At 60.5% G+C, this 23,342-nt stretch overlaps 1 protein-coding gene across 2 annotated transcripts; it reads left to right on the top strand.

Moving 5' to 3' along the window:
- The first annotated feature begins 892 nt into the window (after positions 1-892).
- Positions 893-17,829, top strand: SNX12 (sorting nexin 12). 2 transcript variants are annotated; one of them, XM_030575005.1, is made up of 4 exons: positions 893-1,079; positions 14,383-14,478; positions 14,764-14,888; positions 15,561-17,829. In XM_030575005.1, exons 1-4 carry the CDS (start codon positions 915-917, stop codon positions 15,661-15,663), a joined length of 489 nt encoding a protein of 162 aa, XP_030430865.1. In that variant the 5' UTR covers positions 893-914; the 3' UTR covers positions 15,664-17,829. The 2 variants fall into 2 exon arrangements, with proteins under 2 accessions (XP_030430865.1, XP_030430866.1); XM_030575006.1 differs by lacking the exon at positions 14,764-14,888.
- Positions 17,830-23,342: the final 5,513 nt, after the last annotated feature.

The raw sequence follows: 23,342 nt of genomic DNA, 5'->3' as shown, positions 1-23,342 counted from the left end.
TCAGCCCAGCACAGGTCCGGGGGGGGGGCTCGGGCCCAGGCGGGGTCTGGGGGGGCTCAGCCCAGCACAGGTCCGGGGGGGGGCTCGGGCCGAGGCGGGGTCTGGGGGGGCTCAGCCCAGCAGAGGTCCGGGGGGGGCTCGGGCCCAGGCGGGGTCTGGGGGGGCTCAGCCCAGCACAGGTCCGGGGGGGGCTCGGGCCCAGGCGGGGTCTGGGGGGCTCAGCCCAGCACAGGTCTGGGTGGGGCTCGGGTCCAGGCGGGGTCTGGGGGGGCTCAGCCCAGCACAGGTCCCTGGGGGGTCCAGGCCCAGGTGGGGTCTGGGGGGGCTCAGCCCAGCACAGGTCCGGGGGGGGCTCGGGCCCAGGCGGGGTCTGGGGGGGGCTCAGCCCAGCACAGGTCTGGGGGGGGCTCAGGCCCAGGCGGGCTCTGGGGGGGCCCAGCCCAGCACAGGTCAGGGGGGGGCTCCGGCCCAGCACAGGTCTGGGGGGGCTCAGCCCAGCACAGGTCCGGGGGGGGCTCGGGTCCAGGCGGGGTCCGGGGGGGCTCGGGCCCAGGCGGGTCACACCGAGGAGGCTCCCCGCCCCCGGGCACTTCGTTACTCAGGTTCCGGGGCTGGCGCGGCGCGTGACCGCTGCCGTCAGCGGGACCGGGGCCCCGGCCCCTGCATGTCGCTACCGCCGTTGGCGTGGCGGGCGAGGCCGGGGTTGGGCGCCCCGCGTTCGGGGGCTGCGGCGCGGCCCCGGGGCCCCGGCTCGCTGGGCCGCTGCTGGCCGAGCCGCGGGGCCGCGCGGCGCTGGGCCCGGCGCTGGGACTTGCCCATGCGGGTTCCGGGGCTGGAGGCCGCGCCCCGGACCCTGGATCGGCCCCGGCTTATGGCGGGGCGGGGCGGGGCGGGGCCGGGCTCGCTCCTCCATCATGGCGGACGCGGCGGTGGCCGACACCCGGCGGCTGAACTCCAAGCCGCAGGACCTGACGGACGCGTACGGGCCGCCCAGCAACTTCCTGGAGATCGACATCTTCAACCCGCAGACCGTGGGCGTGGGCCGGGCGCGCTACACCAGCTACGAGCTCCGCATGCGGGTGAGAGCCGGGCCGGGCCGGGCCGGGCCGGGCGTTATACCAGCTGCGAGCTCCGCATGCGGGTGGGGGCCGGGCCGGGCGTTATACCAGCTGCGAGCTCCGCATGCGGGTGGGGGCCGGGCCGGGCGTTATACCAGCTGCGAGCCCCGCATGCGGGTGGGGGCCGGGCCGGGCCGGGCGTTATACCAGCTGCGAGCCCCGCATGCGGGTGAGAGCCGGGCCGGGCCGGGCGTTATACCAGCTGCGAGCTCCGCATGCGGGTGGGGGCCGGGCCGGGCGTTATACCAGCTGCGAGCTCCGCATGCGGGTGGGGGCCGGGCCGGGCGTTATACCAGCTGCGAGCCCCGCATGCGGGTGGGGGCCGGGCCGGGCGTTATACCAGCTGCGAGCCCCGCATGCGGGTGAGAGCCGGGCCGGGCCGGGCCGGGCGTTATACCAGCTGCGAGCTCCGCATGCGGGTGAGGGCCGGGCCGGGCGTTATACCAGCTGCGAGCTCCGCATGCGGGTGAGGGCCGGGCCGGGCCGGGCGTTATACCAGCAGCGAGCTCCGCATGCAGGTGAGGGCCGGGCCAGGCCGGGCATTATACCATCTGCGAGCTCCGCATGCGGGTGAGGGCCGGGCCGGGCGTTATACCAGCTACGAGCTCTGCATGCGGGTGAGGGCCGGGCCGGGCGTTATACTAGCTGCGAGCTCCGCATGCGGGTGAGAGCCGGGCCGGGCCGGGCGTTATACCAGCTACGAGCTCCGCATGTGGGTGAGAGCCGGGCCGGGCCGGGCGTTATACCAGCTGCGAGCTCCGCATGCGGGTGAGGGCCGGGCCGGGCGTTATACCAGCTGCGAGCTCCGCATGCGGGTGAGGGCCGGGCCGGGCGTTATACCAGCTGCGAGCTCCGCATGCGGGTGAGAGCCGGGCCGGGCGTTATACCAGCTGCGAGCTCCGCATGCGGGTGAGGGCCGGGCCGGGCCGGGCCGGGCATTATACCATCTGCGAGCTCCGCATGCGGGTGAGGGCCGGGCCAGGCCGGGCGTTATACCATCTGCGAGCTCCGCATGCGGGTGAGGGCCGGGCCGGGCGTTATACCAGCTACGAGCTCCGCATGCGGGTGAGGGCCGGGCCGGGCGTTATACTAGCTGCGAGCTCCGCATGCGGGTGAGGGCCGGGCCGGGCGTTATACCAGCTACGAGCTCCGCATGCGGGTGAGGGCCGGGCCGGGCCGGGCGTTATACCAGCTGCGAGCTCCGCATGCAGGTGAGGGCCGGGCCGGGCCGGGCGTTATACCAGCTACGAGCTCCGCATGCGGGTGAGGGCCGGGCCGGGCTGGGCCGGGCGTTATACCAGCTGCGAGCTCCGCATGCGGGTGAGAGCCGGGCCGGGCCGGGCGTTATACAAGCTGCGAGCTCTGCATGCGGGTGAGAGCAGGGCCGGGCCGGGCGTTATACCAGCTGCGAGCTCCGCATGCGGGTGAGAGCCGGGCCGGGCCGGGCCGGGCCGGGCGTTATACCAGCTGCGAGCTCCGCATGCGGGTGGGGGCCGGGCCGGGCGTTATACCAGCTGCGAGCTCCGCATGCGGGTGGGGGCCGGGCCGGGCGTTATACCAGCTGCGAGCCCCGCATGCGGGTGGGGGCCGGGCCGGGCGTTATACCAGCTGCGAGCCCCGCATGCGGGTGAGAGCCGGGCCGGGCCGGGCGTTATACCAGCTGCGAGCTCCGCATGCGGGTGGGGGCCGGGCCGGGCGTTATACCAGCTGCGAGCTCCGCATGCGGGTGGGGGCCGGGCCGGGCGTTATACCAGCTGCGAGCCCCGCATGCGGGTGGGGGCCGGGCCGGGCGTTATACCAGCTGCGAGCCCCGCATGCGGGTGAGAGCCGGGCCGGGCCGGGCCGGGCGTTATACCAGCTGCGAGCTCCGCATGCGGGTGAGGGCCGGGCCGGGCGTTATACCAGCTGCGAGCTCCGCATGCGGGTGAGGGCCGGGCCGGGCCGGGCGTTATACCAGCAGCGAGCTCCGCATGCAGGTGAGGGCCGGGCCAGGCCGGGCATTATACCATCTGCGAGCTCCGCATGCGGGTGAGGGCCGGGCCGGGCGTTATACCAGCTACGAGCTCTGCATGCGGGTGAGGGCCGGGCCGGGCGTTATACTAGCTGCGAGCTCCGCATGCGGGTGAGAGCCGGGCCGGGCCGGGCGTTATACCAGCTACGAGCTCCGCATGTGGGTGAGAGCCGGGCCGGGCCGGGCGTTATACCAGCTGCGAGCTCCGCATGCGGGTGAGGGCCGGGCCGGGCGTTATACCAGCTGCGAGCTCCGCATGCGGGTGAGGGCCGGGCCGGGCGTTATACCAGCTGCGAGCTCCGCATGCGGGTGAGAGCCGGGCCGGGCGTTATACCAGCTGCGAGCTCCGCATGCGGGTGAGGGCCGGGCCGGGCCGGGCCGGGCATTATACCATCTGCGAGCTCCGCATGCGGGTGAGGGCCGGGCCAGGCCGGGCGTTATACCATCTGCGAGCTCCGCATGCGGGTGAGGGCCGGGCCGGGCGTTATACCAGCTACGAGCTCCGCATGCGGGTGAGGGCCGGGCCGGGCGTTATACTAGCTGCGAGCTCCGCATGCGGGTGAGGGCCGGGCCGGGCGTTATACCAGCTACGAGCTCCGCATGCGGGTGAGGGCCGGGCCGGGCCGGGCGTTATACCAGCTGCGAGCTCCGCATGCAGGTGAGGGCCGGGCCGGGCCGGGCGTTATACCAGCTACGAGCTCCGCATGCGGGTGAGGGCCGGGCCGGGCTGGGCCGGGCGTTATACCAGCTGCGAGCTCCGCATGCGGGTGAGAGCCGGGCCGGGCCGGGCGTTATACAAGCTGCGAGCTCTGCATGCGGGTGAGAGCAGGGCCGGGCCGGGCGTTATACCAGCTGCGAGCTCCGCATGCGGGTGAGGGCCGGGCCGGGCGTTATACCAGCTACGAGCTCCGCATGCGGGTGAGGGCCGGGCCGGGCGTTATACTAGCTGCGAGCTCCGCATGCGGGTGAGGGCCGGGCCTGGCGTTATACCAGCTGCGAGCTCCGCATGCGGGTGAGAGCCGGGCCGGGCGTTATACCAGCTGCGAGCTCCGCATGCGGGTGAGGGCCGGGCCGGGCCGGGCCGGGCATTATACCATCTGCGAGCTCCGCATGCGGGTGAGGGCCGGGCCAGGCCGGGCATTATACCATCTGCGAGCTCCGCATGCGGGTGAGGGCCGGGCCGGGCGTTATACCAGCTACGAGCTCCGCATGCGGGTGAGGGCCGGGCCGGGCGTTATACTAGCTGCGAGCTCCGCATGCGGGTGAGGGCCGGGCCGGGCGTTATACCAGCTGCGAGCTCCGAATGCGGGTGAGGGCCGGGCCGGGCATTATACCAGCTACGAGCTCCACATGCGGGTGAGGGCCGGGCCGGGCGTTATACCAGCTACGAGCTCCGCATGCGGGTGAGGGCCGGGCCGGGCCGGGCGTTATACCAGCTGCGAGCTCCGCATGCAGGTGAGGGCCGGGCCGGGCCGGGAGTTATACCAGCTACGAGCTCCGCATGCGGGTGAGGGCCGGGCCGGGCTGGGCCGGGCGTTATACCAGCTGCGAGCTCCGCATGCGGGTGAGAGCCGGGCCGGGCCGGGCGTTATACAAGCTGCGAGCTCTGCATGCGGGTGAGAGCAGGGCCGGGCCGGGCGTTATACCAGCTGCGAGCTCCGCATGCGGGTGAGGGCCGGGCCGGGCGTTATACCAGCTACGAGCTCCGCATGCGGGTGAGGGCCGGGCCGGGCGTTATACTAGCTGCGAGCTCCGCATGCGGGTGAGGGCCGGGCCGGGCGTTATACCAGCTGCGAGCTCCGCATGCGGGTGAGAGCCGGGCCGGGCGTTATACCAGCTGCGAGCTCCGCATGCGGGTGAGGGCCGGGCCGGGCCGGGCATTATACCATCTGCGAGCTCCGCATGCGGGTGAGGGCCGGGCCAGGCCGGGCATTATACCATCTGCGAGCTCCGCATGCGGGTGAGGGCCGGGCCGGGCGTTATACCAGCTACGAGCTCCGCATGCGGGTGAGGGCCGGGTCGGGCGTTATACTAGCTGCGAGCTCCGCATGCGGGTGAGGGCCGGGCCGGGCGTTATACCAGCTGCGAGCTCCGCATGCGGGTGAGGGCCGGGCCGGGCATTATACCAGCTACGAGCTCCACATGCGGGTGAGGGCCGGGCCGGGCGTTATACCAGCTACGAGCTCCGCATGCGGGTGAGGGCCGGGCCGGGCCGGGCGTTATACCAGCTGCGAGCTCCGCATGCAGGTGAGGGCCGGGCCGGGCGTTATACCAGCTACGAGCTCCGCATGCGGGTGAGGGCCGGGCCGGGCTGGGCCGGGCGTTATACCAGCTGCGAGCTCCGCATGCGGGTGAGAGCCGGGCCGGGCCGGGCGTTATACAAGCTGCGAGCTCTGCATGCGGGTGAGAGCAGGGCCGGGCCGGGCGTTATACCAGCTGCGAGCTCCGCATGCGGGTGAGGGCCGGGCCGGGCGTTATACCAGCTACGAGCTCCGCATGCGGGTGAGGGCCGGGCCGGGCGTTATACTAGCTGCGAGCTCCGCATGCGGGTGAGGGCCGGTCCGGGCGTTATACCAGCTGCGAGCTCCGCATGCGGGTGAGAGCCGGGCCGGGCCGAGCCGGGCGTTATACCAGCTGCGAGCTCCGCATGCGGGTGAGGGCCGGGCCGGGCGTTATACCAGCTGCGAGCTCCGCATGCAGGTGAGGGCCGGGCCGGGCGTTATACCAGCTATGAGCTCCGCATGCGGGTGAGAGCCGGGCCGGGCGTTATACCAGCTGCGAGCTCCGCATGCGGGTGAGAGCCGGGCCGGGCCGGACCGGGCCGGGCGTTATACCAGCTGCGAGCTCCGCATGCGGGTGAGGACCGGGCCAGGCCGGGCCGGGCGTTATACCAGCTGCGAGCTCCGCATGCGGGTGAGAGCCGGGCCGGGCCGGGCGTTATACCAGCTGCGAGCTCCGCATGCGGGTGAGAGCCGGGCCGGGCGTTATACCAGCTGCGAGCACCGCATGCGGGTGAGGGCCGGGCTGGGCGTTATATCAGCTACGAGCTCCGCATGCGGGTGAGGGCCGGGCCGGGCGTTATACCAGCTGCGAGCTCCGCATGCGGGTGAGAGCCGGGCCGGGCGTTATACCAGCTGCGAGCTCCGCATGCGGGTGAGAGCCGGGCCGGGCCGGACCAGGCCGGGCGTTATACCAGCTGCGAGGTCTGCATGCGGGTGAGGGCCGGGCCGGGCCGGGCGTTATACCAGCTGCGAGCTCCGCATGCGGGTGAGAGCCGGGCCGGGCCGGGCGTTATACCAGCTGCGAGCTCCGCATGCGGGTGAGAGCCGGGCCGGGCCGGGCGTTATACCAGCTGCGAGCTCCGCATGCGGGTGAGGGCCGGGCCAGGCCGGGCCGGGCTTTATACCAGCTGCGAGCTCCGCATGCGGGTGAGAGCCGGGCCGGGCCGGGCGTTATACCAGCTGCGAGCTCCGCATGTGGGTGAGAGCCGGGCCGGGCCGGACCGGGCCGGGCGTTATACAAGCTGCGAGCTCCGCATGCGGGTGAGGGCCGGGCCGGGCGTTATACCAGCTGCGAGCTCCGCATGCGGGTGAGAGCCGGGCCGGGCGTTATACCAGCTGCGAGCTCCGCATGCGGGTGAGGGCCGGGCCGGGCGTTATACCAGCTGCGAGCTCCGCATGCGGGTGAGGGCCGGGCCGGGCCTGGCGTTATACCAGCAGCGAGCTCCGCATGCGGGTGAGGGCCGGGCCAGGCCGGGCATTATACCATCTGCGAGCTCCGCATGCGGGTGAGGGACGGGACGGGCGTTATACCAGCCGCGAGCTCCGCATGCGGGTGAGGGCCGGGCCGGGCCTGGCGTTATACCAGCAGCGAGCTCCACATGCGGGTGAGGGCCGGGCCAGGCCGGGCATTATACCATCTGCGAGCTCCGCATGCGGGTGAGGGACGGGCCGGGCGTTATACCAGCTGCGAGTTCCGCATGCGGGTGAGGGCCGGGCCGGGCATTATACCAGCTACGAGCTCCGCATGTGGGTGAGGGCCGGGCCGGGCGTTATACCAGCTACGAGCTCCGCATGTGGGTGAGAGCCGGGCCGGGCCGGGCCGGGCGTTATACCAGCTGCGAGCTCCGCATGCGGGTGAGGGCCGGGCCGGGCGTTATACCAGCTGCGAGCTCCGCATGCGGGTGAGAGCCGGGCCAGGCGTTATACCAGCTGCGAGCTCCGCATGCGGGTGAGGGCCGGGCCGGGCATTATACCAGCAGCGAGCTCCGCATGCGGGTGAGGGCCGGGCCAGGCCGGGCATTATACCATCTGCGAGCTCCGCATGCGGGTGAGAGCCGGGCCGGGCGTTATACCAGCTACAAGCTCCGCATGTGGGTGAGGGCCGGGCCAGGCGTTATACTAGCTGCGAGCTCCGCATGCAGGTGAGGGCCGGGCCGGGCGTTATACCAGCTGCGAGCTCCGCATGCGGGTGAGGGCCGGGCCGGGCATTATACCAGCTACGAGCTCCGCATGCGGGTGAGGGCCGGGCCGGGCGTTATACCAGCTACGAGCTCCGCATGTGGGTGAGAGCCGGGCCGGGACGAGCCGGGCGTTATACCAGCTGCGAGCTCCGCATGCGGGTGAGGGCCGGGCCGGGCGTTATACCAGCTGCGAGCTCCGCATGCAGGTGAGGGCCGGGCCGGGCCGGGTGTTATACCAGCTACGAGCTCCGCATGCGGGTGAGGGCCGGGCCGGGCTGGGCCGGGCGTTATACCTGCTGCGAGCTCCGCATGCGGGTGAGAGCCGGGCCGGGCGTTATACCAGCTGCGAGCTCCGCATGCGGGTGAGAGCCGGGCCGGGCCGGGCCGGGCTTTATACCAGCTGCGAGCTCCGCATGCGGGTGAGGGCCGGGCCGGGCGTTATACCAGCTACGAGCTCCGCATGCGGGTGAGGGCCGGGCCGGGCGTTATACCAGCTACGAGCTCCGCGTGCGGGTGAGAGCCGGGCCAGGCCGGGCGTTATACCAGCTGCGAGCTCCGCATGCGGGTGAGGGCCGGGCCGGGCTGGGCCGGGCTTTATACCAGCTGTGAACTCCGCATGCGGGTGAGGGCTGGGCCGGGCCGGGCGTTATACCAGCTACGAGCTCCACATGCGGGTGAGGGCCGGGCCGGGCTGGGCCAGGCGTTATACCAGCTACGAGCTCCGCATGCGGGTGAGAGCCGGGCCGGGCGTTATTCCAGCTGCGAGCTCCGCATGCGGGTGAGAGCCGGGCCGGGCGTTATACCAGCTGCGAGCTCCGCATGCGGGTGAGGGCCGGGCCGGGCCGGGCGTTATACCAGCTGCGAGCTCCGCATGCGGGTGAGAGCCGGGCCGGGCGTTATACCAGCCGCGAGCTCCGCATGCGGGTGAGGGCCGGGCCGGGCGTTATACCAGCTATCAGCTCCGCATGCGGGTGAGAGCCGGGCCGGGCCGGGCGTTATACCAGCTGCGAGCTCCGCATGCGGGTGAGGGCCGGGCCGGGCGCGCTACACCAGCTACGAGCTCCGCATGCGGGTGAGAGCCGGGCCGGGCGTTATACCAGCTGCGAGCTCCGCATGCGGGTGAGAGCCGGGCCGGGCCGGCCGTTACACCAGCTGTGAGCTCTGCATGTGGGTGAAGGCCGGGCCGGGCCGGCCGTTACACCAGCTGCGAGCTCTGCATGTGGGTGAGGGCCGGGCGTGCTACACCAGCTACGAGCTCCGCATGCGGGTGAGGGCCGGGCCGGGCGCACTACACCAGCTACGAGCTCCGCATGCGGGTGAGGGCCGGGCCGGGCGCACTACACCAGCTACGAGCTCCGCATGCGGGTGAGGGCCGGGCGTTATACCAGCTGCGAGCTCCGCATGCGGGTGAGGGCAGGGCCGGGCGTTATACCAGCTGTGAGCTCCGCATGCGGGTGAGGGCCGGGCCGGGCGTTATACCAGCTGCGAGCTCCGCATGCGGGTGAGAGCCGGGCCGGGCCTGGCGTTATACCACCTGCGAGCTCCGCATGCGGGTGAGGGCCGGCCAGGCCAGGCGCGCTACACCAGCTGCGAGCTCCGCATGCGGGTGAGGGCCGGGCCAGGCCGTGCATTATACCAGCTGCGAGCTCCGCATGCGGGTGAGAGCCAGGCCGGGCCTGGCGTTATACCAGCTGCGAGCTCCGCATGCGGGTGAGAGCCGGTCCGGGCGTTATACCAGCTGCGAACTCCGCATGCGGGTGAGAGCCGGGCCGGGCGTTATACCAGCTGCGAGCACCGCATGCGGGTGAGGGCCGGGCTGGGCGTTATATCAGCTACGAGCTCCGCATGCGGGTAAGGGCTGGGCCAGGCCAGGCTGGGCGTTATACCAGCTGCGAGCTCCGCGTGCGGGTGAGGGCCGGGCTGGGCTGGGCATTATATCAGCTGTGAGCTCCACATGTGGGTGAGGGCCAGGCTGGGCTGGGCGTTATACCAGCTGCGAGCTCCGCATGCGGGTGAGGGCTGGGCTGGGCGTTATACCAGCTGCGAGCTCCGCATGCGGGTGAGGGCCGGGCCGGGCGTTATACCAGCTGTGAGCTCCGCATGCGGGTGAGGGGCCGGGCCGGGCGTTATACCAGCTGCGAGCTCCGCATGTGGGTGAGGGCTGGGCTGGGCGTTATACCAGCTGCGAGCTCCGCATGCGGGTGAGGGCCGGGCTGGGCGTTATACCAGCTGCGAGCTTCGCATGCAGGTGAGGGCTGGACCAGGCCCGGCCGGGTGTTATACCAGCTGCGAGCTCCACATGTGGGTGAGGGCCAGGCCGGGCCGGGCGTTATACCAGATGCGAGCTCTGCATGTGGGTCAGGGGCCGGGCATTATACCAGCTGCGAGCTCCGCATGCGGGTGAGGGCCGGGCGTTATACCAGCTGCGAGCTCCGCATGTGAGTGGGGGCCGGGCCGGGCATTACAGCAGTGGCGAGCTCTGCATACGGGTGAAGAGCCAGGCCGGGCGTTATACCAGCTACGAGCTCCACATGTGGATGAGGGCCGGGGGGGGCGGGGCCGGGCGTTATACCAGTTGCTAGCTCCGCATGCGGGTGAGGGCCGGGCGTTACAGCAGTGGGAAGTTCCGCATGTGGGTGAGGGGCCGGGCGTTACAGCAGCAGCGAGCCCTGCGTGCGGGTAGGGGCCGGGCAGGGCATTACAGCAGCGACGAGCCCCACGTGTGGGTGAGGGGCCGGGCGTTACAGCAGCTGTGAGCTCTGGGTGAGGGGCTGAGCCAGGTGAGAGGCCAAGCATTACAGAGGCGGCGAGCCTTGCGCACGGGTGAGGGGCCGGGCGGGGTGTTACAGCAGCGGCGAGTCCCACGTGAGGGGCCGGGGGCCGGGGCATTACAGCAGCTGTGAGCTCTGGGTGAGGTGAGGGGCCGGGCGTTACAGCAGCAGCGAGCCCTGCGCGCGGGTGTGGGGCCGGGCGTTACAGCAGCAGCGAGCTCTGCGCGCGGGTGAGGGGCCGGGCGTTACAGCAGCAGCGAGCCCTGTGCGCGGGTGAGGGGCCGGGCGTTACAGCAGTTGCAAGCTCCACATGTGGGTGAAGGGCTGGGGTTGGCAGGTGACTCTTGGCCGGGGACTCCTCCTCAGGCTCCCAGGCGGTGGCGCCCGCCGCACTAGGGCCCTGGGTGTCTCCTGATGTTACCCAGGCTCACTCGGTGCTGCGCTGAGGCATCTCCTGGCCTGGAGCCCCCACTGCTCACAGCTGGGGGGCCGGGCAGGTGCCGGGCTGCTGAGGGCAGACAGGCGAACTGGCTCCTGCAGCTGTCCCTGCTTGTCTGGGCTTGGGTGGCCCTTCCTGTGCTTGCATCAAACCACTCCCCTGGGCATCCTGGAGTGGACACCAATGGCTGGGGGGGAGGCGGGCTGGGCCGCTTATCTGGGTGTGTGGCTGCAGGCAGAGTGACAGATTCGTCCCTCCACTGCCCTGTGGGGTAGGGCCTACCACCCTCTGCATGTCTCTGGGGATTGCTGAGCACACTGGAGGTGCTGCTATGTTATAAACCAGTGTTTCTCAGCCAGTGGTCTGGGGGCTGTGAGCAGGTTTCAGGTGGCCCTCGAAGCAGGGCCAGCATTAGACTCACGGAGGCCCAGGGCAGAAAGCCAAAGCCCCAGCCCCAGGGCTCCGCTACCTGAAGCTGAAGCCAAAGCCTGAGCAACTTCACTTTGTGGGAGCGCTGTGGCATGGGACCCCAGGCAGTTGCCCTGCTTGCTATCCCCTAACGCCAGCCTTGGCTTTTACATGCAGAAAACCAGTTGTTGTGGCACAGGTGGGCCATGGAGTTTTTATATCATGTTGGGGGCAGGGGGTTCGTACCAGGATCCCCCAAAGGGTCCCTTGACCTCCTTTCAGCAGCCTTTGGGATGACCAAGGTAGCCTCTCATTTTCCAGCTGCAGACTATAAAGGGAATGCTGTTTGGAGTTGGGACTACAAGGGTTTCTGCTTCCTTTCTAAAATAGTCCCCTGCAGAATCTTCTAGCGAGTGAGGCTTTTGAATAACACTGGTCTGTGAATTCCCTGTACTTCACACAGAACCACAGGGGAATGTCTGCACTCAGATGCTGGTTTCCAGCTGCTGGCTGGGTAGACAGGCTCATACCTGTCTAGCTTAAGCTGGCATGCTAAAAATAGCAGTGTGGACATTCCAGCTCAGGCAGCAATTCAGGCTCTCAAGCCCACCTGGCTCGGAGGGTGATCGGTGTGGATTCGGAACCCCGCATTGTCCGCACCACTGTTCTTTACGTGTTTACTCAAGCCCTGCTAGCCTGAGTCTGTCTACCTGGGCAGCATGCTTGCTCCCAGCAGCAGTGTAGACAGACCCACAGAGACCTCGGCCATTTCACTCTGTTTTGTTGGGTCGCGTGGACCTCTGTCTCTCAAGCACATCTGGCTGCATGTTGAACTATGAGAAAAGGACTCAAGGTCAGAGAACATCCAGGGAAACAGGCTTTATCATCTTGTTGACATGGCTGTTTTCTGACTTGAGCGTAGTGATAGAGGTATAGGATCTCGCCGCATCCTTGCCTCAGAAGTCTGCAACCTTGTAGAAACCCCAGTCCAATCTCAGAAGGGTTGACCGAGGTCCCTGGAATTACCGAACTCTGAGAGGGACACACCTACAATATCTAACAGAAAATTCCTGTCCAGTGCTGCAGAGAAGGTGGTAAATCCCAACATGTCTGCTGGATCTCAAGAGTAAAACTTCTTGTCTCCTGACTACTACATCCCACGAATCTGGTGCAGTCTCATTCTGTATATGTGAACAAGAATGGTGGTGGTCAAACATCAGGTCCTGCTTAGATCCAAAGTCAGAGGTTTTATGCCCTGGGCCTCTTAGGTGTATTCTGCTGGCACCAATGAGTTCAAGTGCAGCCACTTTGTGCCCCTCCTTAATGCTGGAATGCATCTTTATGTAAGTAGAGTACCACTTGCCTCTTGTGCACTGCTCAGAAACCAAGAAAGGTGCTTTGTTGTGTCTCCAGGGGCATTCACTCCAACTGGGGCAGAGAGAAGAGAACTGTATTTAGGGGAGGGGGACTTTTGTTGTATTTTGGCTAGCTGCTAGTTAACAGTCTTCCTAGGTAACTGGGTGCTGAATGGCTTGTGTGTTTTGGTTGCCAATCTAATTACCTACCAATTATAGACAAACTCTAGTCCTAAACATGGATATGCTTATACAAACAAGTAGTGCAACCATGGAGGTTGTGCAGTACAGCCTGCATAATCAGTATGGCTGAGCACTCCTTGTGTACTCAACATCCCTTTGCACGGTCTTGCCTTAGGCCGTGAGCTCTTTGGGGCAGGGTGTCCTTGTAAGGTGCCATGCATTGCCCTGGTGCCAGGAGTAATTAGTTAGACTGAGAAATAGTCCCCTCTCCTGTGGGATTATGTATGTTGTGCTTGCACTCTGTGTGGTTGGTGCTTTCCAAACCATGGAAGATACAATCCCTGCCCCTTAGAGGATACAGTCTGTCCTCATTAGCTAATTTTACTGTCCTCACATCCCACATGACTGATCTTTCCATCTGAGGATTGGATGTTGATACTCCCCACTCCCACAAAAAACTGTCATTGTTGCTTCTTCAGTCAGCCAGAGGTGGCTGCTAGAGAACAGTAAAAATCTATCTGGAGTTTCTCTGCGGTTCTAGTCCCTGCTGGCACCATACAGATGTACTGCCGAAAAGCTGATCAGAGGCTTTAGTAAGAACTGTTTAAAAGTAGCAGCAGTGGGTTTAATGTGAGGGTGTATCTGGTCACTAAAAAGCTCATCCAAGAGCTTTTGTTACCTCCCCTTCTCCCCCACCCTTCCCATAAAATTATGTAATTTCTTGGGGGTGAGGGGGGGTCAGCATTAGGAAGGTGGAGTTAACATAATCACCAGGTGAGAGATCAGGCTTCAGAGTTAATGCAGCTTTGGGAAAATTCCTGCAAGCTCCTGGCTAGATCCAAGCTACATAGCTAGACATGCAAAAGCCTTTCCTGGCAATGGGGAGGGTTGCTACTGTTGTTTGGCAATCTTAAAGCAGAGGGAGGGATAGCTCGGTGGTTTGAGCATTGGCCTGCTAAACCCGGGGTTGTGAGATCAGTCCTTGAGGGGGGCCATTTAGGGATCTGGGGCAAAAATCTGCTTGGGAATTGGTCCTACTTTGAGCAGGGGGTTGGACTAGATGACCTCCTGAGGTCCCTTCCAACCCTGACGTTCTATGATTCTAATCTCTTCAGCCTGTTGCTTGGATGTAGTCAGGGATTAACCTCCTTCCTCAACCTATCCAAAAAGGTTCTAAGGTCTGGGCTTGAGGTCTGTTGCAGTGCATCTCCCTCTGTAATGCTGTTTGGAATTCATAAGGGTGAACATCTGAAAGGGCTGAGGCCTAGATTCTTCTTGACGTTGCAAACAGCACATGTGAAATGGAAGCATAGGCACTATCAGTGCCCCCAAAATGGAGACCATGTATCTGAAAGCATAGCTCGTGGAGTGTGAAGGACACCTGGGTGAACAGTTCACGCATCTCTGCCCAGAAGAGTCTGGAAAATGCCTGCTTCTTTCTGAAAAACCACAGGGAGGCTTGCAAATGCTTTCCTGTATTGCAGCATTATATGCACTCTTTACTGACCTCTAATGCCTATAGTGCCTTGAGGTTTCAGGCCTCTGAATGCAGCTCTGCAGACTTCAGTAGGAAGCAGTAAAGTCAGCCTGGCTTCTACAGCAGTCTGCAAATTAACAACCTCTCCTTCCTTGCAGACAAACCTCCCTATCTTCAAACTGAAAGAGTCTTGTGTGAGGAGGCGATACAGTGACTTTGAATGGCTGAAGAGTGAGCTGGAGCGAGACAGTAAGGTGAGGGCCTCTGCACACAGACCTATTCCTGTTCCTGTACAGCCCAGTTTTAACCAGCTTGGGCTGTGAGAACAGTCTGTGCAGGTCTACAGGAGAGGCTGCTGTGGGTGGCCATCCCAAGAAAGGAGAGGAGCTTCCAGAATTGACAGCCTTACTCTCCCAGCAATCTAGTGAACTGTGTAGGAGCACAGCCTGTGGGCCAGAGGGGATCACTGTGAAAGAGTGAGCACGTGAGGGACCTGTCCATTCCTCCTACTCTGCTAGCTCACACTGGTGTGTTTTTAGATTGTAGTGCCACCACTGCCTGGAAAAGCCTTGAAACGACAGCTTCCATTTCGAGGAGATGAGGGGATCTTCGAGGAGTCTTTCATTGAGGAGAGGAGGCAGGGACTAGAACAATTTATTAACAAGTAAGCTTCATGTCCTGGGCTTGCCCTGTACTTCATATGCTGGTTAATGGCCCTAGGAACAGGGATAGGGATGAGGGCAGTCGCAATGTCAGTTCTGGAGTCTTGTTCCATTGCCGCCACCCACCCAGCTAGAGTCTCGCACTTCAGACTCCATTGTTCTGACCAGATAGTCAAGCTCTGAAGGAAGTCCTTTGTAAACTGATCTGCAACACGACGTTCCCTTTTCCTCTCGGGGTTCAGTGCAATGCCTCTGCAGCACTGTTGTCCTGAGGGAGCGATTGTTTAGATACTTTTCCGCACTTCAGTGTGGCACTGAAGCATATAAAATCCTGGGCCTGCCATCTTCCTCTTGTGCCAGTCTGGTATCGTGAGGCTGTAGAGCTGACCATCACTGCTATTGTCACGAGCAATTCTGTCCTCCTAGAGCTGATTGGGAGGGGGAGAGGAGTTATGCACCTGCCCCTCTGTCCTTAGCAGAGCTGATCAGGTGCATTGTCCATGTGTATAGAATCTGTGTACGTGCAGCAGCTTCTCTCTTCCCTGCCCCGAATGAGAGTGGAATTGGCCCATCACTCTATGTGGCTCTGAGGCCCAGGTGTTTGCCTTTATTCTTAAGATGGGGATCCAGCTGGTGCGTGTGTGCTAACATCTGCTTCTCCCTGTTCCCTGCAGAATCGCTGGACACCCGCTGGCACAGAACGAGCGCTGCTTACACATGTTCCTGCAAGAGGAAACTATAGACAGGAATTATGTCCCAGGGAAAGTCCGCCAGTAGGAGACCCTGATGCGCTGTCTTCCTCCATTCCACCCACCCTCCTGCAGAAATGACATTTATTTTTACACTAAATCTGTCTTTCCCGAACCAGCTTTTCCTCTCTGAACCTTCCCGTTTGTCCAGTATTTTTCTTTTTTGTATCTGGCAGCAATGTTGCGTTCAGATGAGCTTTGATATCTCTCAAAGAGTGTGAAGATTTAAGCCATGAATCTGCTGTTGTGCACCCGGTGGCAGGAGTAAGTGTGAGGGTGGGGCACGAACTGTTTTAGGGCATTGTTACAATGTGACTGGGCTACCCCTTCCCTGTAAAAAGGAGCATAAGATGTCCTTCCAGCCTCATCCTTCACCCCCCTGTCCATGCGGCCTCAAACATTGTAAAGAACACCAGAGCAGAACAGTGATTGTCATGTAGGTCAGTGACTGCAGCAAGTTTTAGGATGTTAGTAGGGTTTAACCAAAAACTGAGCAAGCAGGTGCCAGGTAGGATGTCCAGTCCCTTCCTTATCCCCATGATAAATCTCCTTCCACCCTGCATGAAACCTTCATCCTGTGCTGTCTGCAAGTGCTGAGACCAAGATTCCACTCTGACCCTGCTCCAGATCTCCTGCATTACAGGCCTGCTCAGCATAGCAGTTTTTATCCCTCTCCTCTCTAACATGCTGCTGGCAGCTTTGGGGATGTTTGCGCTGTTGGTGAGTTCTCTGCGTGCTCTGAGAGTGCAGCCTGGTGGTGGTGTGAAGGTGGGTGGAGTTGGGCCTGGGCTGCCCAGGCAGCAGAGCAGGGACAGCTGATGAGTTCAGAAAATACCACAGCTTGCTCTTAACTGGTATGCTGCAGAGGATGTCAATAGAGTTGCACTGGCCTTGTCTCTCCAAAGACTTGGCTCCCATCCCTGTACCTGGAGGGAAGGGTCCTGCCCATCACTGAAAAGAGAGAATGGGAGGGGGGGAATAGGGCACAGTCACTCCCAGACTGCATAGTGCTGAGTGGCTGCTATTTAGTTCCCATGCAGAAGCGTTCCGGTCACCTATGTCTGGAGGCAGGAGATCTGTGATCAGGAATCTGCACTGGAAGTATGCCTTTAGAATGGCAGCACAAGTATCCGCCATCCTCGGCCCTTCCTTCTTACTCCTCCCTTGTCCCCCATGGTGGCTTTGCAGGCCAGGTATGTTTTTGTATAGGGGAGAAAAGACATGGGAACTACTCAAGTAGCTACTCTTTAAAAACACTTTCCTTGGGTGAGAGGGTGCAATGGGCTGTGAACTGCTGATGCACTTTCCTTTGGAATAACTGTAAAAGATGAAGTTGAGCGTTTTGCTCAGGGGTTCCCCATAAGTCAGGCCCAGGATCACCATTTGCTTTGTAGTGTCACTAGGAACTTAGCAGAAGAGGTAAACTCTGGGGAGAGTGTGCTATGTCAAGAAGCAGTGAGTGTCTTGGTTCAGGAGGGAGGCAGCTCCTAACTTCTGAGTTGTTTCTGTGCAGTGACCTGACCTCTTTCTGTCTTCACAAAGACATGGGATGACTAGGCCTCCCACTGTATCCACAAAGATTCCTGCCAAACTTATCCACCAGGCCATTCACTATTCTTCTTCTTTGTGGATTTTTCCAGTGAGGAACTTCAGTGTCTCAGGGTGGAATGGGTAAAGCTGGAAAACCCCAAATGAACAGTAAGTCACTGAAGCAGCCCAGAGAGAGCTGCTCCTGGGAGTGACACAAATTGAGGAGTGGCTGATGTAAAATGTGCATGAAATATAATCCTGGCACTGGATTCAAAGCCAGCTTGAAAGGTGGATCCTTGACTTGTAATGCAAACAAGGTGAGGGTTCCAGAAGGCAATTGTGACGTCTCTAGGTCAGCTCCTTTCCTCTCCAAACTCTGCAAAGAAGCACTCTGCACTGGCCAGTTACTCTGCTTTTTGGATTGAAGTGGCGTATATGATCCTGCCTTGCTAACTTTTTGTTGTTTGAAGCAATCTGCTGCCTTTTTGATCTATATTAGTCACGTTTTAAAAACTCCCTTCATGCAGAAGTGCTGAGCGATTGAAAGCTGTTTTCTGCTGTGTATATATCTTGATGTGGGGCTTTAATTCACAAACTGTCTTCATTCTGCTGTCTGATAATGTAATGTCCAAGTTCTGTTCATATTAAACCACTGTGAAGCCAATATGTCTGCATGTTGTGACCCCTGAAAAAATGAGGGCTTCTTCTAAATCTGTTACGTAATACTTGTGAAAATGGAAACTCATAGCAGTAGTTGGAGCCGCAATCGTAGTCCTGGCAGCTGGGTGGGCTGTAGGTCCCCCAGTGGTCTAGCCAGTGTACCTTAGTCACAAGCTCCAGCAGCATCACTGTACTCCAGCTGGGGGAAGATCAGCTGTTATGCTGAACTGGACAGTACGTTTTGCAGTTGCTGCTAAGGAATTGGTTGGAAACTAGAAGTCATCACATGAATCTTTTGTCCATAACAGTGAATTGAGCACAAGTCTTTCAAGGTGAAAAGCTCTTGTATTAACCTGAGTCATCCTATTTACTAATCAGTTTGATACTGATGGTGTTGATTGTGCTTGTATTGGTCAATGGCTTGTCTAGGTTGCATGCAGGCTGAGGTAGACGTAGCTGTACTTACTAGACCACAAAGAAGGAACCTAGGTTCCTATAGTTCTGCCTCAGCCTTCTGGCAGGATGACCAGTTCTCCATAAGCATATCCAGAAATGTGGTGCTTCTGCAAATTGGATATATTCTGGCCTTTGCAGGCGGACACGTGACTGGTTCTTCCTAGTGCTAGACCCAGATGTTCAAAAATCATGGCTCTTTTTTTTTTTTTTTTTTTTTTAGGCTTGACTCATAAGGTTCTTTCCTTTTTGATTTTAGGGTGCCCTTGGCTCATATGTTCAAGGTTTCCTCTGCAATCGTGAGGACTAGAACCCTCAATTTTTCTTTACATGAAAGCTGAGTTGGCACATTGTGACTTGTTCCAACTGTAAGTTTGCAGGGATGTGATCAATTCAGACATGTCCTATTTTGTGTAGGAACCAGAGAAATAAAAATGCTTCCATAACTGAACAATGTAACAGCGGTTTAGAAATCCCTGTGTCATCACTGCAGCTGAAGGTGAATCTACTTGCAAGGATTTTAATTTTCAAAGACGAGAAGAAAAGCAAAAAGTAAAGCATAAATGGGGATAAACCAGTTGCATTTAAAAATTTTCTCTTCTAATCTAACCTTACACTTGAGAGGGTACATTTGATTACCCCATGAGTAAGAGTAGACCCCTGAGGACTTATCAACATTGGAAACATGAGTGGGAGTTTAGAAAAGGGTGTATGTACTAGCTTTGACCCAACTAGGACCTTTTCACTAGCAAGGTGGCATTGTGATTCCCCCTGCTGTAATGGAGCAGGTGGAAGTACACACTGGGGAAGCCTAGCAAACACTTTGTTGTGACTGAGGGAAGGAAAGGACACACAATGCGCTTGCAGGGAGAAGGTGGAGGATAGGTGGGGAGGAATAGCTAGTTTTCTAGCACAGGTGAGCATAAATGGTGAAACTCTAATCTCTTAATAAACTAAATTATAACAGCTTTAAAAGTCAGCTTCCTTCATCTCCTTTTCATCTAGAAGCACCAGTCAATAGCCTGAGACAAACAAAAGGACAGTGATTGAATTGGTAGTTAAGATTGCCCAACACTGAAGACCATTTTCAGTTACGGCTTTGCCCAACTTTTCCATTCAACCTGGAATTTTCTATGCTAGGTGTCTGCCTCAGGGCAAATTTCTTTGGAAAGCTTCAGCAAAAATGATTCAACCATTTCTGAGAATGAGATGGGGGAAATACGTTGTTTTGCCCACTTTTTTTTTTAAACCTAACCATTTATCTATGAAATGCTAGTGCCTCTATGTTTTGTAGGATAGTCTTGAAATTTGGCAGAAGGGGTGCCATGGTGTGAGGGATGTGCCTTGTGCTGTTCCTGTGGAAAAACTACCCAAATTTGACCACGTTATCAGCATTTTTTTGGGGGGGGGGAATCTGTTTTGTGCACACGCACTTGTTATGACAACAAGGAGTCTGTAGCACCTTAAAGACTAACATTTATTTGGGCATAAGCTTTTGTGGGTAAAAAACCCACTTCTTCAGAGGCATGGAGTGAACGTTACAGATGCTGGCATTATATAATGACACACAAAGCAAAGGGAGTAACTCACAAGTGGAGGACCAATTCGATCAGGGTGGATGTAGTCCACTCCCAATAATAGATGAGGTGTCAATTCTAGGGAGGCAAAGCTGGCTCATTACAGAAGCAGCTTTGCCTCTCCTGGAATTGACACCACCTCATGTATAATTGGAAGTGGACTACATCCACCCTGGTTGAATTGGCCCTGACAACACTGGTTCTTCACTTGTGAGTTACTCCCTTCGCTTCGTGTGTCTTTATATAATGCCTGCATCTGTAACGTTCACTCTATGCCTCTGAAGAAGTGGGTTTTTTACCCATGAAAGCTTATGCCCAAATAAATCTGTTAGTCTGTATCTGCAAAAACAACAAGGTGTCTGGTGGCACCTTAAAGACTAACATGGCTACCCTGAGACTTGTTACGAGTGTGTAAAGCCCTTTGTTTTTACTAAAATATTCCTGGATTTTACAAAAGCTACTCTGGTCTGTTGTTCACCCTCCTGTCCCTGGACCAGAAGGCATTCAACTGGATGGACCACCAGTAACTTCTGGGCATTCTGCAGAAGTTCAGCTTCAGACCCCAGTTTGTGGGTTCTCTGCAGGTGCTCTACACTTCTGCAGAGTGGTCGAGTTCAACTGGACCCTAACCGAGCCAGTCAGCTTTGGGTGCGGGGTGCGTCAGGGGTGTCCGCTGTTGGGCCAGCTGTATATTCTGGTGATCAAGCCCTTCCTCTGTCTCCTCTGCCGGAGTCTGATGGGGTTGGGGCTCCCTGAGCCGCAGTTGCAGCTGGTCCTGTCTGCATATGCTGACAACATGCTCCTCATGGTCCAGGCCCCAGGCACCCTGGTGCAGGTGGAGGCCTGCCAGGCCCTCTATTCGGCAGTCTCCTCCACCTGGGTCATCTGGGTCAAGAGCTCTGGCCTGGTGGTTGGGGACGGGTGGCAGGCGAGCTCCCTCCCACCCACGCTTCAGGCCATCCGGTGGAGCGCGGGTCCGCTGCTCTATCTCGGCGTTTACCTTTCTGCCACGCATCCGTCTCCGCCGGAGAACTGGCAGGATTTGCAGGGCAGGGTGACGGAGCGGCTCTGGAAATGGACAGGACTACTCCGGTGCCTCTCCCTTCGGGGGAGGGCACTAGTGCTTAATCAACTGGTCCTGTCCATGCTCTGGTACCTGCTCAACACCCTGGTCCCAGCCCCGTTTTTCCTGGCCAACCTCCGGACAGCGATTCTGGAGTTCTTTTGGCCAGGGACGCACTGGGTCTCTGCAGGGGTCCTCCACCTGCCCCTGGAGGAGGGGGGGCAGAGCCTGAAGTGCTTACGCACTCAGGTCCATGTCTTCCGCCTCCAGGCCCTGCAGAGGCTCCTGTTTGGTGCGGGTAGTCCAGCGTGGAGCGTATTGGCGCACGCCTTCCTCCGCCGCTTCCGAGGGCTCCGATACGACCAGCAGCTCTTTTACCTCCATCCGAGAGGTCTTCCGCGAGACCTTTCTGGGCTGCCGGTCTTCTACCAAGACCTCCTCCGGACCTGGAAGCTCTTTTCAACGACCAGGTCCGTGGCGGCCACCATGGGGGTTGACCTCCTCGCGGAGCCCCTGCTACACAATCCCCAGCTTCGTGTGCAGGTGGCGGAGTCCCCCACGGTGCTCCAGAGGTTGGTCTCGGCGGGAGTCACCAGGGTCGGAGACCTCCTGGACTATGACCAGGGAGACTGGCTGGATCCCCTGATGCTCGCTCAGCGCATGGGGCTCTCCAGACCTCGTACTCCCCAGCGCGTACTTCAGGAGGTGAAGGCCGCTTTACTGCCTGCTGCTTGGGCTTGCCTCGACCGGGTCCTGCGAGAGGGCACACCCCACCCACCCTCCACCCCAGGCCCCGTGGATATTTTTATCAGGCCCCTGCCCCGTGGACCCAATCGGCCCCCTCACCCTTTCACTGCCAGCCGGCTGCATGATCTGCAGCCGGTTTTGTTCCAGACCGCGCCACGGAAACATCTGTACTCACTCATGCTCCATACCCTTCACTACCTCACCCTCGCGTCCCGCCCGATACCAAATGGCGGGACCTCCTGCCACCTCTCGAGGGTGAGGAGCCCCGGTGGGCCAGCTTGTACTCTGCCCTGGTCCCGAGGCCCGCCGGGGATATCAGTTGGCGGCTCCTTCACGGAGCCGTGAGCACGGGCGTGTACTTGGCGCGGTTCACATCTGTCCCTAGCACCTGCCCTTTCTGTGGTGAGAAGGAGACCTTGGCGCACGTTTATTTGGAGTGCGCCAGGTTGCAGCCCCTGTTCCGGCTCCTCCTGAATATTTTCTTGCGTTTTTGGTTGCACTTTTCCCCTCTCCTTTTTATCTACACGCTCCCAATCCGTGGCCCCATGAAGTCGCGGGATCTCCTCCTCAACCTCCTCTTGGCCCTGGCCAAACTGGCCATCTACAACACCAGGGAGAGGAGGTTGGCCGACAGGATTTCCTGCGACTGTAGGGCCTATTTCCGTTCCTCAGTCTGTTCACGCATCTGGGCAGAGTTCCTCTGGGCGGCGTCCACTGGCTCCCTTGACGCCTTCGAGGAGCAGTGGGCGTTGTCCAGGGTTCTCTGCTCGGTGTCCCCACCAGGTTCCCTTCGTTTAGCCCTCTGACCTCACTCCCGATCCTGTTTTTTTCATTAGTTGTCCCCCGTAATTACTTGGTGTCCCAGACCTGTGGGTCCTCCCCTTAGGCTGGGGGGAGGCCCTTTAGAAGTGGGCGGGCTTCGCCCGCCCACCCCCGCTGGATGCCAATAGGACCCGTGCTTCAAGCCATTCAGTGGAGTGTATGTCCATTGCTCTATCTCGACGTCTACCTTTCTGCCACGCATCCTTCTCTGCCAGAGAACTGGCGGCATTTGGAGGCCAGGGTGGGTGAGCGGCTGCAGACATGGACAGGACTCCTCTAGTGCCTCTCCCTGTTAGAGAGGGCACTGGTGCTGAACCAACTAGTCCTGTCCATGCTCTGGCACAAGCTCAACACCCTGAGCCCGGACCCGGGGATCGTGGCCCAGCTCCAGAGGTTAGTTCTGGAGTTTTTCTGGTCATGACTGCACTGGGTATCTGTATGGGTTCTGAGTCTTCCCCTAGAGGAGGTAGGACAGGGCCTGGTTTACCATGACTTTCGCCACCAGGCCCTGCAGAGACTTTTGTGGTGCAGGCAGTTTGGTATGGAGCACATTGGCAGACACCTTCCTCCACCACCTCCCAGGGCTCTGATATAACCAGCAGCTTTCTTACCTCCCTCCGAGGGGTCTTCCGTGAGATCTCTTCATCAGCACGGGCCTGTACCTGGGGTGGTTCACCCCCATCCCCAATACCTTCCACTTTGCAGCATGAGGGAGACCATGGTGATGCCTATCTAGAATGTGCCAGTTTGCAGCCCCTATTCTGGCTCCTCCAGAACCTCCTGTTGAGGTTCTGGCTGCACTTTTCCCCACTCATTTTCATATATGTATACCCTGTCCGTGCCCCCTCCTCAACC

Source organism: Gopherus evgoodei, chromosome 9 (genome assembly GCF_007399415.2).
Source record: "Gopherus evgoodei ecotype Sinaloan lineage chromosome 9, rGopEvg1_v1.p, whole genome shotgun sequence".
In the NCBI taxonomy this organism is placed as follows: domain Eukaryota; kingdom Metazoa; phylum Chordata; order Testudines; family Testudinidae; genus Gopherus; species Gopherus evgoodei.
Note: the sequence above shows the minus strand (reverse complement) of the source record. Positions and strands in the feature narration are given on the sequence as shown.

What these genes read in the sequence shown, in the direction of transcription:
- SNX12 (XM_030575005.1), top strand. Translation starts at nt 915, where the DNA reads ATGGCGGACGCGGCGGTGGCCGACACCCGGCGGCTGAACTCCAAGCCG. An exon ending in AGCTGGAGCGAGACAGTAAG is followed by an intron (nt 14,479 to 14,763) that starts GTGAGGGCCTCT and finishes GTGTGTTTTTAG; the next exon opens with ATTGTAGTGCCACCACTGCC. An exon ending in CTAGAACAATTTATTAACAA is followed by an intron (nt 14,889 to 15,560) that starts GTAAGCTTCATG and finishes TGTTCCCTGCAG; the next exon opens with AATCGCTGGACACCCGCTGG.